This window comes from Pyrgilauda ruficollis, unplaced genomic scaffold (assembly GCF_017590135.1).
Source record: "Pyrgilauda ruficollis isolate IOZ18807 unplaced genomic scaffold, ASM1759013v1 scaffold47, whole genome shotgun sequence".
NCBI classification, from domain to species: Eukaryota; Metazoa; Chordata; class Aves; order Passeriformes; family Passeridae; genus Pyrgilauda; species Pyrgilauda ruficollis.
In genome coordinates, this window is record NW_024526266.1 from 5,838,046 (window position 1) to 5,851,476 (window position 13,431).

Consider the following 13,431-nt stretch of genomic DNA (forward strand, 5'->3'; position numbering starts at 1 on the left):
CATTTTACAGACACATGGAAAATTTTGCTTATCTCCAGGGAGGCCTTCCTCAAACCCATCACTCTGTGGTACTGACAGTGCTAGTCCCTCTTATGAGTTTCACAATGAAAACAAACAAATAAGATATTCCTGGTAGCTATTTATGCGTGTGTGTTTTCCAGAGATAATTATGAACCCTAGCTGAATTTACAGCAGACTAGTGCCATGGGAACTACTGTAAAAAGAAAGTCAAGATAAACTCAGAGAAAGGAAGGCAAAGGACACAAAGATAAACCAAAATTACATAATTATCCTGCAATTTTTTTTTTTTTCTAGAAGAGGGTCCTTTTAGTGAGGGAAAATGAGCATCTACTATTTAGTGCTGTTCTGCAGTCCTGAAGATGAAGTAGGCATGGATTTAGCATAAGTCTGTAATGCTGTTCCAGGACTGATCTGACTCAGGAGTGGCCCTGCCCAGGTGGATTTACAGCACAAATCTTAGGGTAGTACCAGAGAACAGAGTCAGGCTTCTCTAGTTTTGGCAGAATCTGTGCCACAGTTATGTAAATCCTCTCATTGACCACCCTAATGCAAATAATACATATACAAAGCCTAGTACTATTATTGGAGATTGTTTTATGTAGCAGCTTTTTATATTTATATATGCCATTCAGGGTTCAGCAAGAGCTCTCAAAATATTCCTCCTGTCAACACAATAATTTACCCAAACACTGCACTTTACTCCTTACATAGATGAAGTCTCAACACACAAAGTATGAGGGAAACAATCTGCTGACTTGTGTGGCACCAAGGTTTTCCTCTTGTTTCAACACTTCAGTCTAATTAGATGCTTTAAATTGGCTGAAGGTGCTGTTGTTTAATTTGAGGGAGGTGGAAATACACAGGACCAAATATTTTCTTCCAGTTGTGGATTTGTTATTGAACAAAAGAAAACTTGACTGATTTTTCAACTGACAGGAAGCAAGAATGAAATCTAAGGTAAATAATCTCACAGAAGAAGACTGATTTCCATCTTCCAGTGAAGCAGGCAATCAGTAACACAGCTCTTACATGCTTTTACATGTTACAACTTTTAAGTGACTCACAAACAGCAGATCATTTTCCTCTCTTTTGTCCCCAGCTGCTCAGCCTGCCTTAAACAGCTACTGCTTTGAATGCAGCTCCCTCTCCTTTCCACACATGCTGCCAAAGACCTCAGCTGAGAAAAAAAATTGCAGAAAATCATCTTCCTCTCATCAGTGATTCATATGCTCATGAATTTACACCTTGCTCAGCTGCCTATCCCAGATCCCACTCTGTTCTTTGCATTTTAGTCAAATGCCTCAATCAAATGCCCTTTAAGCTCCTGTGTGGCTCTGTGCCAAAGATAAAAATGTATTTCCTCTATCCAACACCAAAGCTTGCCTCAAGTTTTTCTTTTCTCCTTGTTAATGTGTTGCTATCTTCCATTTGTTGGGCTCTTATCACTTAGGGCTGGTCTCATAAAAGCTCCCTCTGGTTCATACCAAAGCTTTTCTCTCTCATTTCCTAAATATAATATGTTTGTGTAACCTCCTCCTAATTCTCCCTTATACTTTACAGGAAATTATCTGGACTCCCAGATTTACAATCTAGCCTCTACCACTGCCTTCTCCATGTAGGGTAACTAAAATTAACTAGCAAGAAACAGAATCCTACCACAGCCATTTGAGAGTTGTCAAGCAGGACAGAACATAAGGCTGAAGCCTAAAAAAAGGACAACTCTGAACTCTCATTTCTTCACCATAAAATTTGCTCATAAGGAAGACACTCTTGTTTCTTCACAGCTTAGTGGCCTCATTTTAAACTTCTGCAGCTAATGCTATTCCAGTTTTTTCTGGTTGCACATTTTTTTGAGAGTTGTTTCCAGTTCTTTTCCAATGGAGGTTTGTGATTGTACAGCACTTAGAAATCCTGAATATGAGGAGCCCAGAGCACTGTAAAATATTTTGACAGCTTGTTCTTGAAATCAAAACATTTCACCTGAAGGGCATAGTTTGCTTGGGTAGAAAATAACAGCTCATTTTCTTATGCAAAACAACTCTGCAGCATACTGAAGGCACACAGAGTTATTCACATGGAAAAATATCAATTATTTTGTGAGTTGCCCATGCTGTGCAGGGCTGTGGAAAGGTGGGCATTTACATAGTGCTGTGATTAAGGTCTATTTGCATCCCCGTGGGACAGGCATTTCCATGTTCTCAGGATGCCAGCAGTGCTTGGATCAAGTTGGCTTCTCCCAACATAAGGGATGCACCCAAGTCCCCGTGGGCTTCGACTGCTTGGGGCAGCAGAACATTAATTTTTTTTTTTTTTTTCTGCTGAGGTTACTTTGTACAAGCCAGCAATACCCAAGCAAATCTCTGCATGGAATGGAATGGAATTAACAAAGGCCAAGTGCTGAGGAGCATTAACACACTGACCTGCTGGGAGACACCAGCACATCCATTGGAGAGTGAGCTTTTCTCACTTTGTGCTCAGGTGAGTACAAGGCAGCCCTTTAAGGAACATATGTAAATGGAAATTATTACTTTTGTTATGTAGCATTGCTTTAGACGGTCTATTGTGATTAGAATCCAGGTCAGATGAACAAAAAATGACAGGTCTTATGGCCCGCAACAGCCAATGGCTTTTCGTAAAAGATGATAATTCAGCGAAACTAATGCCTAAAGACAGTTAAAGAACAAAAGGTGAGCATCAGTAAAAGTCAAGCTGTGAGCCTAAACGTTCTGGAGATTTAAATATTTAATAAATATAGGGTTCTTAGCAAGTAATATTGGCAAAGTTGGGAACATTCAGTCAGATCCACATTCCCTTTTCTAGAGTTTCAGCTCTCCCATGTCATAAAAGGCAGAGGATTCACAAATCCACAGCCCAGTCCTCAGAGATACTGGAAGGTTAAGCCACAGGCCTGACAGATAAAGAGAAAAATACCCTGCAATTAGCTGAGCAAATAAGGACGTGAGTGACTCTGGAGGTCCACTCCCAGCTAGGACTGAACTGAAGATATAACTGTTGTTTCAGCTGGGTCCAGCAGTGTCAGCTGGGTCCAGATTCACAAAAAGTCAGCACTAATTCTATGTGCAATTTCCAGCCCATCTCTACTACATGTTCTTATTTAATTTTGTTTGCTTGATGCTGTTATTATGAATAGGCAACACACTTGCACAAGCAGCTGATGCATTTGTTTTAATACTAAGATCACTTTTTCTTCCATGACATTTCAGTGAAATATCAGAGTTTCCTTCCAGACACTATTAAGTTCCAAGCAGAGGAAGTACAGAGAAATACAACCAGCTGGTTTACTTGGGAAGAAGTGGCTGTGCCTAACTTTGGTTAGTGAACTTATTTTCATTGCCCCAGTACAAATATCACAACAATTCTATTAACCTGCTGCATACCTGAAATATTTTCAGCTTGCATAGACTGAACAGTCACTGACAGCTCAGAATGTTGTACAGTGATAAGAGTCCCTCACAGCTTCTTTGTGCTTTTGTGGATTATGAGCAGTACCCCATAAAATGCAAAAGCAATTTGATTGCATCCATCCATTTATTGCGTGTGCTAGAATATTCCTGGGTTTTAGCATAGTTCTGTGACTGCTAAGACTGACTTCAAAAATATCCATCAGTCCTGAAAAATCTTGAAATCATGTCTGCTTCATTCAGATAACAAGCTATCAGGCAGAAATTTTAGAAATGTGTGTGTGGCACTATGTGGAATTTTGTTTTAAAATGAATGTATGTCATCTGATGATTTAAAGAAAAAATAGGCACAGGTCCTCAACCTTCCCTCTCATAGTTTCACAGGAGTTAATGGAACTATGATATAACAATGATAACACCTCTTTTAGAAAAGCAAAATAAATCAATTTATGGTAACAGTTCTAAGGTGGATAAATAGAAGAACCACTGGGATTAGACACAGGGTAAACACTGAGAAATTAACAGAGCCAGCCATAAATTATGAGTTGCCTAATTTAGTGTCACCTCTGTCCTCACAACTGGACTGACTTTTCTATCATGACACTGTTAAAAAATTCAAATTGTAGCTGTTTACGCTCTGCCCAGCCAGAAGCTCCACAAATAAATAACGGTTGGATATTGTATGATGTTTACTTCCTTTTGCCAAAGCTCAAACTGGGACTGAATTAGGCACAAAGGATTTGATGTCAATGCAGATGCTGCAAGTTTTCTTCCCAGGTGTAAGATGCTGAAGTTAGTCTCATGAGCACAATGCACTAAAAGGCTTTTGGTCCTCTCTGGCACACAAGATGTTCTCTAAATAAGAAAAAATGACCAATTAAGCAAAATAAAAATCACATCAGAAAACCAGGATGATAATTAACATTTCTGATCTTCTGCTATAATGTTTAGAAGCAAGCAGATGCAAAGCTAAGGAATTACAGAAAGTATTAGAATTTTGCTGCCAAGAATATTTTTTAGTAATATGTGGGACTAAAAGGGCATCTTAGGTCATAATTTCTAGTGTTCTATTAATGAAGACAACAATTTAAAATAATCTCAAAAATATATGAAGCTCTATCTTCAAAGTACAGAAGAATTGAGAGGGCAAAAAATTCTGCTGGAAGACTGCAAAGAACAACAGTTTGTGAAGCCTTATTCTGGTTTTCAGTCTGAATTTGTTCACTGACTGCTTCTATACATTTATTCTTTTGTCAGTATAACCATTATGCTAAAATAATTATTTTTTCTCACCAGGTTACCTCTCTGTATTCAGAGGGCAATCATAGCTCCTCTCTGCTTTCATCTTAGAGACAAACTGGTCTTTCATTCTTCTCCTGCACGACAGTTCAATTCTCCTGCTCGTCCCAGTAATGCACCTCTCCATATCTGTTTCTATCTGACTTCATCTTCCTGGAGCACAATTGACCAGATTCACTGGTTTTTTGTCCCGTGTGAAGTTCATCAAATAGATTGGCCCAAAACTTATTTTACAGATCTACAAAAGGTAAGGATAAGGAATAACCTCCTAACATTGCTAAGGGCAAAACATGGCATGTGGTGCTTGGGTTTTTCTTTCTTAGAAAATGGACATGGCTAAAATAAGAAAGATGTTCTCAGGTAGGCAGGAGGCAGCTTTGCTCATGACTGTACCTCAGAGGAAAATCAAATGGGACTGAAACTCCTAAGACTGCTCTACTAGGTATAAAATATTTTAACTGAGAAGACAAAAATCCCTAAGCCTGCAAGTTGGGACAGCTGGGATCCCAGTTCCTGAACCACTGGAAGTTTATGCCAAGTGGAGACATTGAGAACCAGGAATCTGAGCAATCTGAGTAAAGGATTTGGCCTCAGGACAAGATGTGGAGGAAGGCAAGAAATCAATCAATAAACCTGCGTGTTCAAGGAGAGTGAGGGACAGCGAGGGTTATACGGGGGAAGCAAAGAGCTGGGGATGAAAGAATAATTATCAAGAGCAAGAGACAAATTACACAGACCAGCAGCTGGCTACAATCCCTTCTCAGCCAGTTTTAGGGAGCTATAAGGTCCCCTCTGGGGCTTTTCTCCAGGCTAAACACCCCAGCTCCCCCAGCTGCTCCCCATCAGACCTGTGCTCCAGCCCCTTCACCACCTGCTGCCCTTCTCTGGACTCGCTCCACCACCCTGACCCTGGGCAGGAATGTGTTGCCATTGCCCCCAGTCCTTTTGTATTATGGCCACTATTAGGTGAGAGTGGCACTGCTTAAAAATAGGCCACATTTCTGAAAGAAATAATTTTAAAGAAAATGTTGAGAAGATTTGTCAGTGTGCATTGTCCTGTTTGATTATTCACATGCTAACTGTATTGTTCCTGCTGTACCTTCAGCTTGAAGATCAGTCAGAAAAAGAAACTCTGCCTTCCCTGAGACAGTCAGACAGACAAACAGTGGAACAAAAAATGCCAGTGAAGTGAGTTGCTGTTTATGTCTATTTTAATGGTAGAAGATTTACACGATGGGATGACCAAGTTTGAATAATCTGTACAGCTTTATTTTCCTTCCCCCTGTGAAGGGGATATGACTATTCTGATTCCTTGTTGTCAATTCTGCTTTCCATTCCCGTTCAAGTAAATCCCACATGGTTAGTGAGATCATTCTGAGTGGTGAGTAAATATTAAAACAACTAATATTACCCATAAGAACAAGAAGCAAAACTGTCTGGTTTATCCTGGTCTTTCATTTTGCTATTTTGCTTGATAAGACAGCTAGTAAACATTTAATAAAGATCCTGAAAATATATCACATATTTGATAAAAGTTTCTTATTGTTGCTAAAACAAATTCTCTGCTGATTAATGCCATGATCACATGATGTCTCACAAAGTACAACATAATGCTATGTTTAGTTTTCATTTGTTGTTTCACAGACTTACTATATTTGCACTCCAGCTTCCCTCATGTATGTCTTTATATATACTTACAAATACGCACAATTTTTTTCTTGCTTATATACAATTTTTGCACTCTGGATAAAAGTAAATGGAGAGCTACAAAAAAGCTTGATTGTTTAAGGTGTCACTGCCACCATCCCTTGTAATAATTATAACTACAGACATGTAATATCCTGACACTGTTATATGATCTTTTTATAAATTTGCAATTAGAAAATACCATTAGTGGTGATGCTGAGAAGTGGCTGTGGAACACAGCTCTCAAACCAACCTCTATAATTCAGAGAGCAGGGTTTTGATAGCTCTCAGAGCCCCCTTAGGAACATCAAATGTCTTTTACAGAACTTGAGAGTACTTGTGGTTTTTTTTTTAATGCTGAGTTGGTTTTTTTGTTTGGTTGTTTTTTGGGGGGTTGCTTTTTTGGTTGTTTGTTTTGGTGGGGTTTATTTATTTGTTTGTTTTAAGAAAGCTGGCAATACTTTATACAGAACAAAGTGTTTGCCCTCATGCCTAGCAGAAGCCTAAAGCAAGTTGCAGGGGAAGAGCCAAAACTATGAATTTACTATGAATTATTTATGCCACTGAGAAGCTCATATGAGGCCCATGTTTCCTATTAGTGTTAGCTTGGTAACATTTTAGTGTTAGCTTTGGTAACATAATTCCTGTCACTACAAGCAAAAAGTGCCGTATAAATTAATGCTTAATCCTTTTGAACTTGAGAAGAAATTCAGTACACTCTCTAGAACATTCCTACCTCTCCTGTGCTTTATTAGAGCTCCACCAGCTGCAAGCATTACAAGTATTTCCAGGATGAATAATCACGTCAGCAGTGCCAATATGCCTGTTTTGCTGTGTGTAGGGTAGGAGGAGTGGCTGAGCCCCTCTCTCCAGCAGCCAGCCACACCGTAGGCTCTCAGCCACCCCAGGCTGCACAGAGCAGAGACCACAATGCTATTTTCAAGGGCAGATGTTGTTTCCACAGGTCAAATGCTGGGGAAAGCATGGCCTGGTCTGAGTCTGTGGATACAGTACTATCCAATAAAGGTAAGAAGTGATGGAAAAACATATGTGTTTTTGAAACAGTTGTCATCCCATTCACCAAACATTTCTGCCAGGTTTTCACACTGCTCTCCAGTTCAGCTCCCCACATGCACTGAACTGAGCAGAGCTGCTGCTGGAGGTGGGAGAGCTGCTGTCCTGAGAGGTTTGTCCAAGCTGCAAACACAACACACCTTCTGGCCAGTGCTCAAGGGCAGGCAGAAATCCGATAAAATAGTTTTTGTTAAAGTAATTGCTAAATTCCCCTTGCAGTAGTTTCATTTTTCATAATTTTTTACACAAAAAAACCACAAAGGTTTTCTTAGGTATTCCTGAGAAATACGCGCGTTGTGCAGTGACTTCCAGTCAAACAAAAAATGGCATATCTAAAGTCACTTCTCCTAGAAGTGCCATTTCTACAGACCTGACACCACAAACCACAAGCAACTTGGAAATGTCCTTGCCCCTCCCCCATCTCCCAGCAGTCATATTGTGGCCTGGACCCTGGGATGCCTCCATGCTGTTCCTGGAGAGCATTAACTTGACTAACACAACTAAATTTGGGTACTGCCAGCTTTCTTTACTCAGAGCTTGTGATTTGGATTAATCTGAAAACCATTTATTCCAAACAAACCTTTATTGGTTTCATTTTTTCCCCTTCAAAGTGAAAAAAAAAAAAAAAAAAAAAGAAAAGAAAAGAAAGAGGAACAAAGAAGTAACAAGGAGTCCATCTTTTATCCAGGTCTTCATCTTTCCTTGCAAGGAGATGGAAGGCACATTTGGGCAGGGAACCTCAGCTGTGGGGGAAGCACACTAGCACAGTGTGACCTACATTTCTATTTGCTTCTCAGCCCAGGAGTCAGCCTCAAATCTCTGATTTCCCAGCCACTACAAATCCTTTTGAAGACCAAAACCTCTAGGATCCCCCTTTAACAAATGTACCAGTGCTAAAGAGACCAAACCACAGCTGGCAGCAGTTGAGAGCAATCTTTGGTTGGCAACTCACTGAAAAACTCTTTTAGTAGCCCCCTTATCAGCACCATAATTTAATCTCCTATTTATTTCCCCTGCAGCAGCTTCTCAAACCTGACTGCTAGCTGACATGTAAAAAGAGTGGCAGATACATAGGTTACACTATACACATACTGTAAATATATAAATATACACACACGTGTGTGTGTGTGTGAGTATGCACACACATAAATAGCACTGGCCTTTCAATTTCAAGTCAGTTCATCACTATCTGATGCATTTTCCCCAGAGGGCCTGGCAGCTTTTCGGACATTTTTGAAATCCGAGTTCAGTGAGGAGAATGTGGAGTTCTGGCTGGCCTGCGAGGACTTCAAGAAAACAAAATCCCCCACCAAGATTGCCTTGAAAGCCCAGAAGATTTATTCTGACTTTATACAAGCTGATGCTCCCAAGGAGGTAAAGAGTTTTTTCGGTGTGTGCTTTGGGTACTGAGGATAGTGATGAAGTGGAAAGTTCAGATCCAGGCTTCAAAGAATGACCGAAAATACAATTCAGCCTGGCTGTAACTCCCACGTTAATGTCCATTATTTACCAGGTAAACACCTTGTGCAGCTCTGTGAAGCAAAGATGTTATGGTTTACACTTCATATTCTTTACATTCTTCACACTGGGAATAAGTTTACATCGTCTTCTGAAATTTCTGTCAGAAATTTTAAGGAACTTTATGCTCAATATAATTTGTTTTCTCTAATAATTTTTTGTCATGCATTAAGCACCATCTCTTCTGTATTCAGTGCACCAGAACATTAGTAGGTTTATGATTGCATTTGTTCTTTTGTGTAGGTATTTTTGACATGATGAGAATGCAAAAATTTCCATCACAGAATTCAATTTTATAATTACTTCAAAAAGGCTTACTGTGAAAGAACAAATTGCTTATTAATCATTATTCACTTTCTGCACCTTAAACATTTACACTGATGTTTTTACCTTTGCTAGCAAAAGTGCTTTAAACGTTCCCATCTCTTACATATGATTAAAATACATCTTGTTATTGTTAAAAACAAAAAATCCTTAGAAAATACATAGGGCCAAAGTCTAAAATGATGCTGAGCACCTTCACTTTTAATTTACTCTTTGGTAATCAGTACTTCATAGGATTTGGTTTGGCAGAAAGATGAGAAGGAAAAGCAAGTTTTTATCTTCTTTTTTCAGCAATGCCATCTTTTTAAGAACCAAATAAAATGAAGAATTCAGTCTGCTGGAAAACGAAGGGATGAGCTTCCTGTTTATTTGCATCAGTTGGGTTATTTGGGAGGAAATTCAAATGCAGCTTGTGTCCTGGACACAAACAGACCTCAGCTTTCCAAGCAAACTGACACCGCTTTTGTGCTCCTTTCTTCCTACAGATTAATATCGACTTCCATACCAAAAATGACATCTCCCAGAACATCTCTGAGCCCACCCTCAGCTGCTTTGATGCTGCTCAGAGCTCAGTCTACTGTCTCATGGCAAAGGACTCTTTTCCCAGATTTCTGAGGTCAGAAGTGTACAAGGAACTGGTGAAGAAGCACCAGGACAGAAATCAGAAGAGATGGCTCCCGTTTCTGTGAGGAAAAACACTGAGGCTTCAGGAATTGATAATGCCTCCCACTGCAATTCTGCACAGATAATATTCATTATTAAAGTGATTGCAGAAGCCACTTTCAAGAATCACCTGTGCCAGCTTGTTTTTAAGTACAAATTGCACGTGATGCTTTCTAATAACAGTAGAGAAATATTCAAGAAGCAGGATGGAATACGCTAGACACTTGAGCTACCTTCCTAATAAAAAAGTTTGCCATTGTTGGTTTTTTTTCCAGTGTTTGTTTCATTTTTCAAAGAGATATGAGATTTTAAAGCATAATGTTTTGGTTTTCTTGTTTGCTGTTGATGCCTCTTTAGAAGTATAGCCTCCAAAATAAATCCCTTTCAGGAGACTTGAATACATTTACTCCTTCATTTGTCACCTTATCTGTAGCTTGCAAAAATTTTTAAATCCTCTTTTAAACTTGTTTTATGCTAATTCAAAACAGGAGACCTAGAAATATGGTCGATAACACACTAGATAATATTTAATAAATAGGCAACTGCTTTATAATAAATGTTCTTGGCATTCAGAGCAAATTAATGTTTCATAATACAGCTGCCTTCAATAAGAAGGTCTTCAAGTTTATTTGTGTTAATTTAATTTTTAATTGAAAAGTCTCTTTTATTAATTGCACAGGCATTTGGGAAGAAAACCACAACCTAGTAAATCTTACTTTGTACATTTTCAATTAATTAATTTTCTTTGCTTTTCCAAATATATTGGTGGTACTGTCCCCCCACATACTCACAAAGCAATAATTTCATTAATTGCTACCAATGAAATTAATTTACTAATTTCATTTCAATAAAATACAAATAAGCAGAAAAGTAGGCATAAGAAACAGTTTTAGGCTGTAAAGTAAACATGTAAATCAGGATTTAGTCATGGTGTTATCTTTCAAACCAGCAAGATATGATTGGAACCTGCAACCTTCAGATGCACACACTGATCAAATTCACTGCTCTTGGAGGATTTATTGCACATATTTAGAAGAAAGGAGGAGTTGTGTCATGGTATTGAAGAAAAAATATTTTAAAGAAATAATCTTTGCTATGGAAAAAAAGTCTAAATACAAGAGACAGCAATAAAAGTTTTCAAGAAGAAAAAAATCTTTACTTTTAATTAGATGCTTTTGAGGTGCTATAAATCTCCAACAATCTTGCCCTGTTTGGAGCTCTGCTCGTACCTTCTACACACCACCACATCCTCCATGCAAAATATCCCACTTTATCAAACTACATTAAGGAACCAACTCATTTAGACCATAAAGGATATTAAGGAGCCTAAAAGCCTGAATACACTCCTCAGGGTATGAACTGAGGTTAAAGTTGTGCCACATCTTAAGCAGGCAGGGGTGAAAAATATCTGTTCTTTGATACCCAGCTTCTAGTCTATCACCTAGTTTTAATTTTTGCTGTCTGCATTTCTTTTTCTCTTTTCTTTCTTCCCCAGTACCGGTGGTTAGTAGAGAAATGAATAGGAAGGCTGAGGTTAGGCTGCAAGGAGGATGTGGGCTCCTCTGGCCGTGCCTCTGATGTCACAGTGACATTTCTGGGGACAATCACCCCTCCTCCCTGCACTGCAGCCGCGGGGCCATTTCTGCTGCCTGGAGTCACAGCACAGGCAGCAGCCAGGAGGGCCCAAATTCTGGCATTTACTCAAAAGTGTAGCAAGTCATCTTCCCTTCCTAAAAACCTCATTCAGGTTTTCGGAACAGAAAATTCCCACAGAAAGGAAGAGGTGGGATCACAGCACTTTTTGTAGTAGGTCAAGGTCAAGCAAGTAGAAACCCAAAATTTCTGTGCTACCAATCTTTTGGGACCTGAGGATAAAAAAGTGCTTGAAAACAAACGGGTGGTAATGAAATCTCACAATTCTCTCTGTGCCCCTATAAGCCCTCCCACTTCTGGCTCTACCCCAGCACAGAGATAGAAAGTGCCAGAATGATGGCTGTCAGTGGGCTCCAGCTCCTGGCCATTTGAAAACACAGCTTAAGGAGAAGTTACAAGCATATATAAAATAGTCAAACATGATAAATATAATGTGTGCCATTATTCTGATAACTGCATGAAAAGAGTATCACGAAGCATGACGTCCACACAATGTCTGGCTGATCCTCTGTTATCAACAGCACCATTATTTTCAAAAGAGGTGATTATTCTTGACATTTTCACATATGACAATAATTTTAATAATTACACTGTGAAGATCCATGAATGATTTTAACAAATTTTCAATTAATTTAGAATTAGTTTTAGAATTAATTTATAATTAATTTAGAATTTAGTTTTTACAAGAAATGTACAGGAATGGCACTTCTAGGGGGTATATCCCTGACTCAAGGGTAAATTAACAGTACTAATTCTTTCATAACTTCTTAATGAAAACTTTGGTACTTCTAATTGACAAAGTTAATTAAACTTTTGCTGTTGATCAAACCTCATAACATTTTTATTTATCTGTTTCAGATGCTAAACATGAGATGAAACTTGGAGAATTAAAAAAATTATCACTATAAATTCATATATATCTAAAGGCAATTTGATTTCCATTCACAAGTAGTTTTTCAAACTCTCAGAGCATTATCTGCCTATATCATATGCAATTACACAGAAGCATCAACAGCATATTGAAATGGTTTGGATTTTAGCAATCAAATTTCTGAAAACTTTTGTAATGCAACTTATAATTTAAGCATTATAAAAGATCTGTTTCAGAAAGTGTTTGAAAACACCCAGCTGTGAAATATGGGAGGCAGTAGTCTTTATTTCTCTTTATTTCCTAGGTTTAAAACTGCTGCTTCACACTCCTACATCACCAAAAAAAGGTCACAGCTTAGCATACAAGCTCTGATAATTTGACTTAAGAAAGGCCAAGAACAGAAGTGTGATTTAGAGGATTTAGACTGAACTTTGCCAAAAAGACTCAATCTTGGTCAGCACAAAAAGGCGGATTTGCCAAAAAATCCTACCAAATATACATGAGAGTAAAAAATCCAAGGCGAATAGCACATATTAAAAAAAAAAAAAATAAAAAAAAAAATCCCAATTTCTTCATGCAGTACCAATCCTAAAGCTCCAACAGCATCTAGACTCAGAGATCCCACCACATCCATCATGCTTACATCATGACAGGACCGTCTCAGTTTAATTTTAAAGGCATATAGTCTATATTTTCATTCTAGTCATATATTTTATATTTTTAAAATATGCATAGAAAAATAATAGGCATGTACATCAAGACAATAAATGCAAATTAGTCCTCAACACAGGATGGATATCACGATTGTTCTGAAGCTCAGGACCACGAAGTAAGGGCAGGCAGGTATATTTTCAGCTGCAGACAGGATTATGTGACACTCTTTGGTGTGTCTTGTCAAAG

The 13,431-nt window shown here is 38.5% G+C and overlaps 1 protein-coding gene across 3 annotated transcripts; it reads left to right on the forward strand.

Annotated features, from left to right (window-relative positions):
- The first annotated feature begins 877 nt into the window (after nt 1-877).
- On the forward strand, nt 878-10,399 carry RGS21 (regulator of G protein signaling 21). 3 transcript variants are annotated; one of them, XM_041479004.1, is made up of 7 exons: nt 878-2,151; nt 2,345-2,499; nt 4,740-4,989; nt 5,848-5,930; nt 7,378-7,454; nt 8,710-8,876; nt 9,830-10,399. In XM_041479004.1, exons 4-7 carry the CDS (start codon nt 5,920-5,922, stop codon nt 10,031-10,033), a joined length of 459 nt encoding a protein of 152 aa, XP_041334938.1. In that variant the 5' UTR covers nt 878-2,151; nt 2,345-2,499; nt 4,740-4,989; nt 5,848-5,919; the 3' UTR covers nt 10,034-10,399. The 3 variants fall into 3 exon arrangements, with proteins under 3 accessions (XP_041334938.1, XP_041334939.1, XP_041334940.1); XM_041479005.1 differs by having other exon boundaries at nt 878-1,636; XM_041479006.1 differs by having other exon boundaries at nt 878-2,499; nt 7,393-7,454.
- The last annotated feature ends 3,032 nt before the right edge of the window (nt 10,400-13,431 follow it).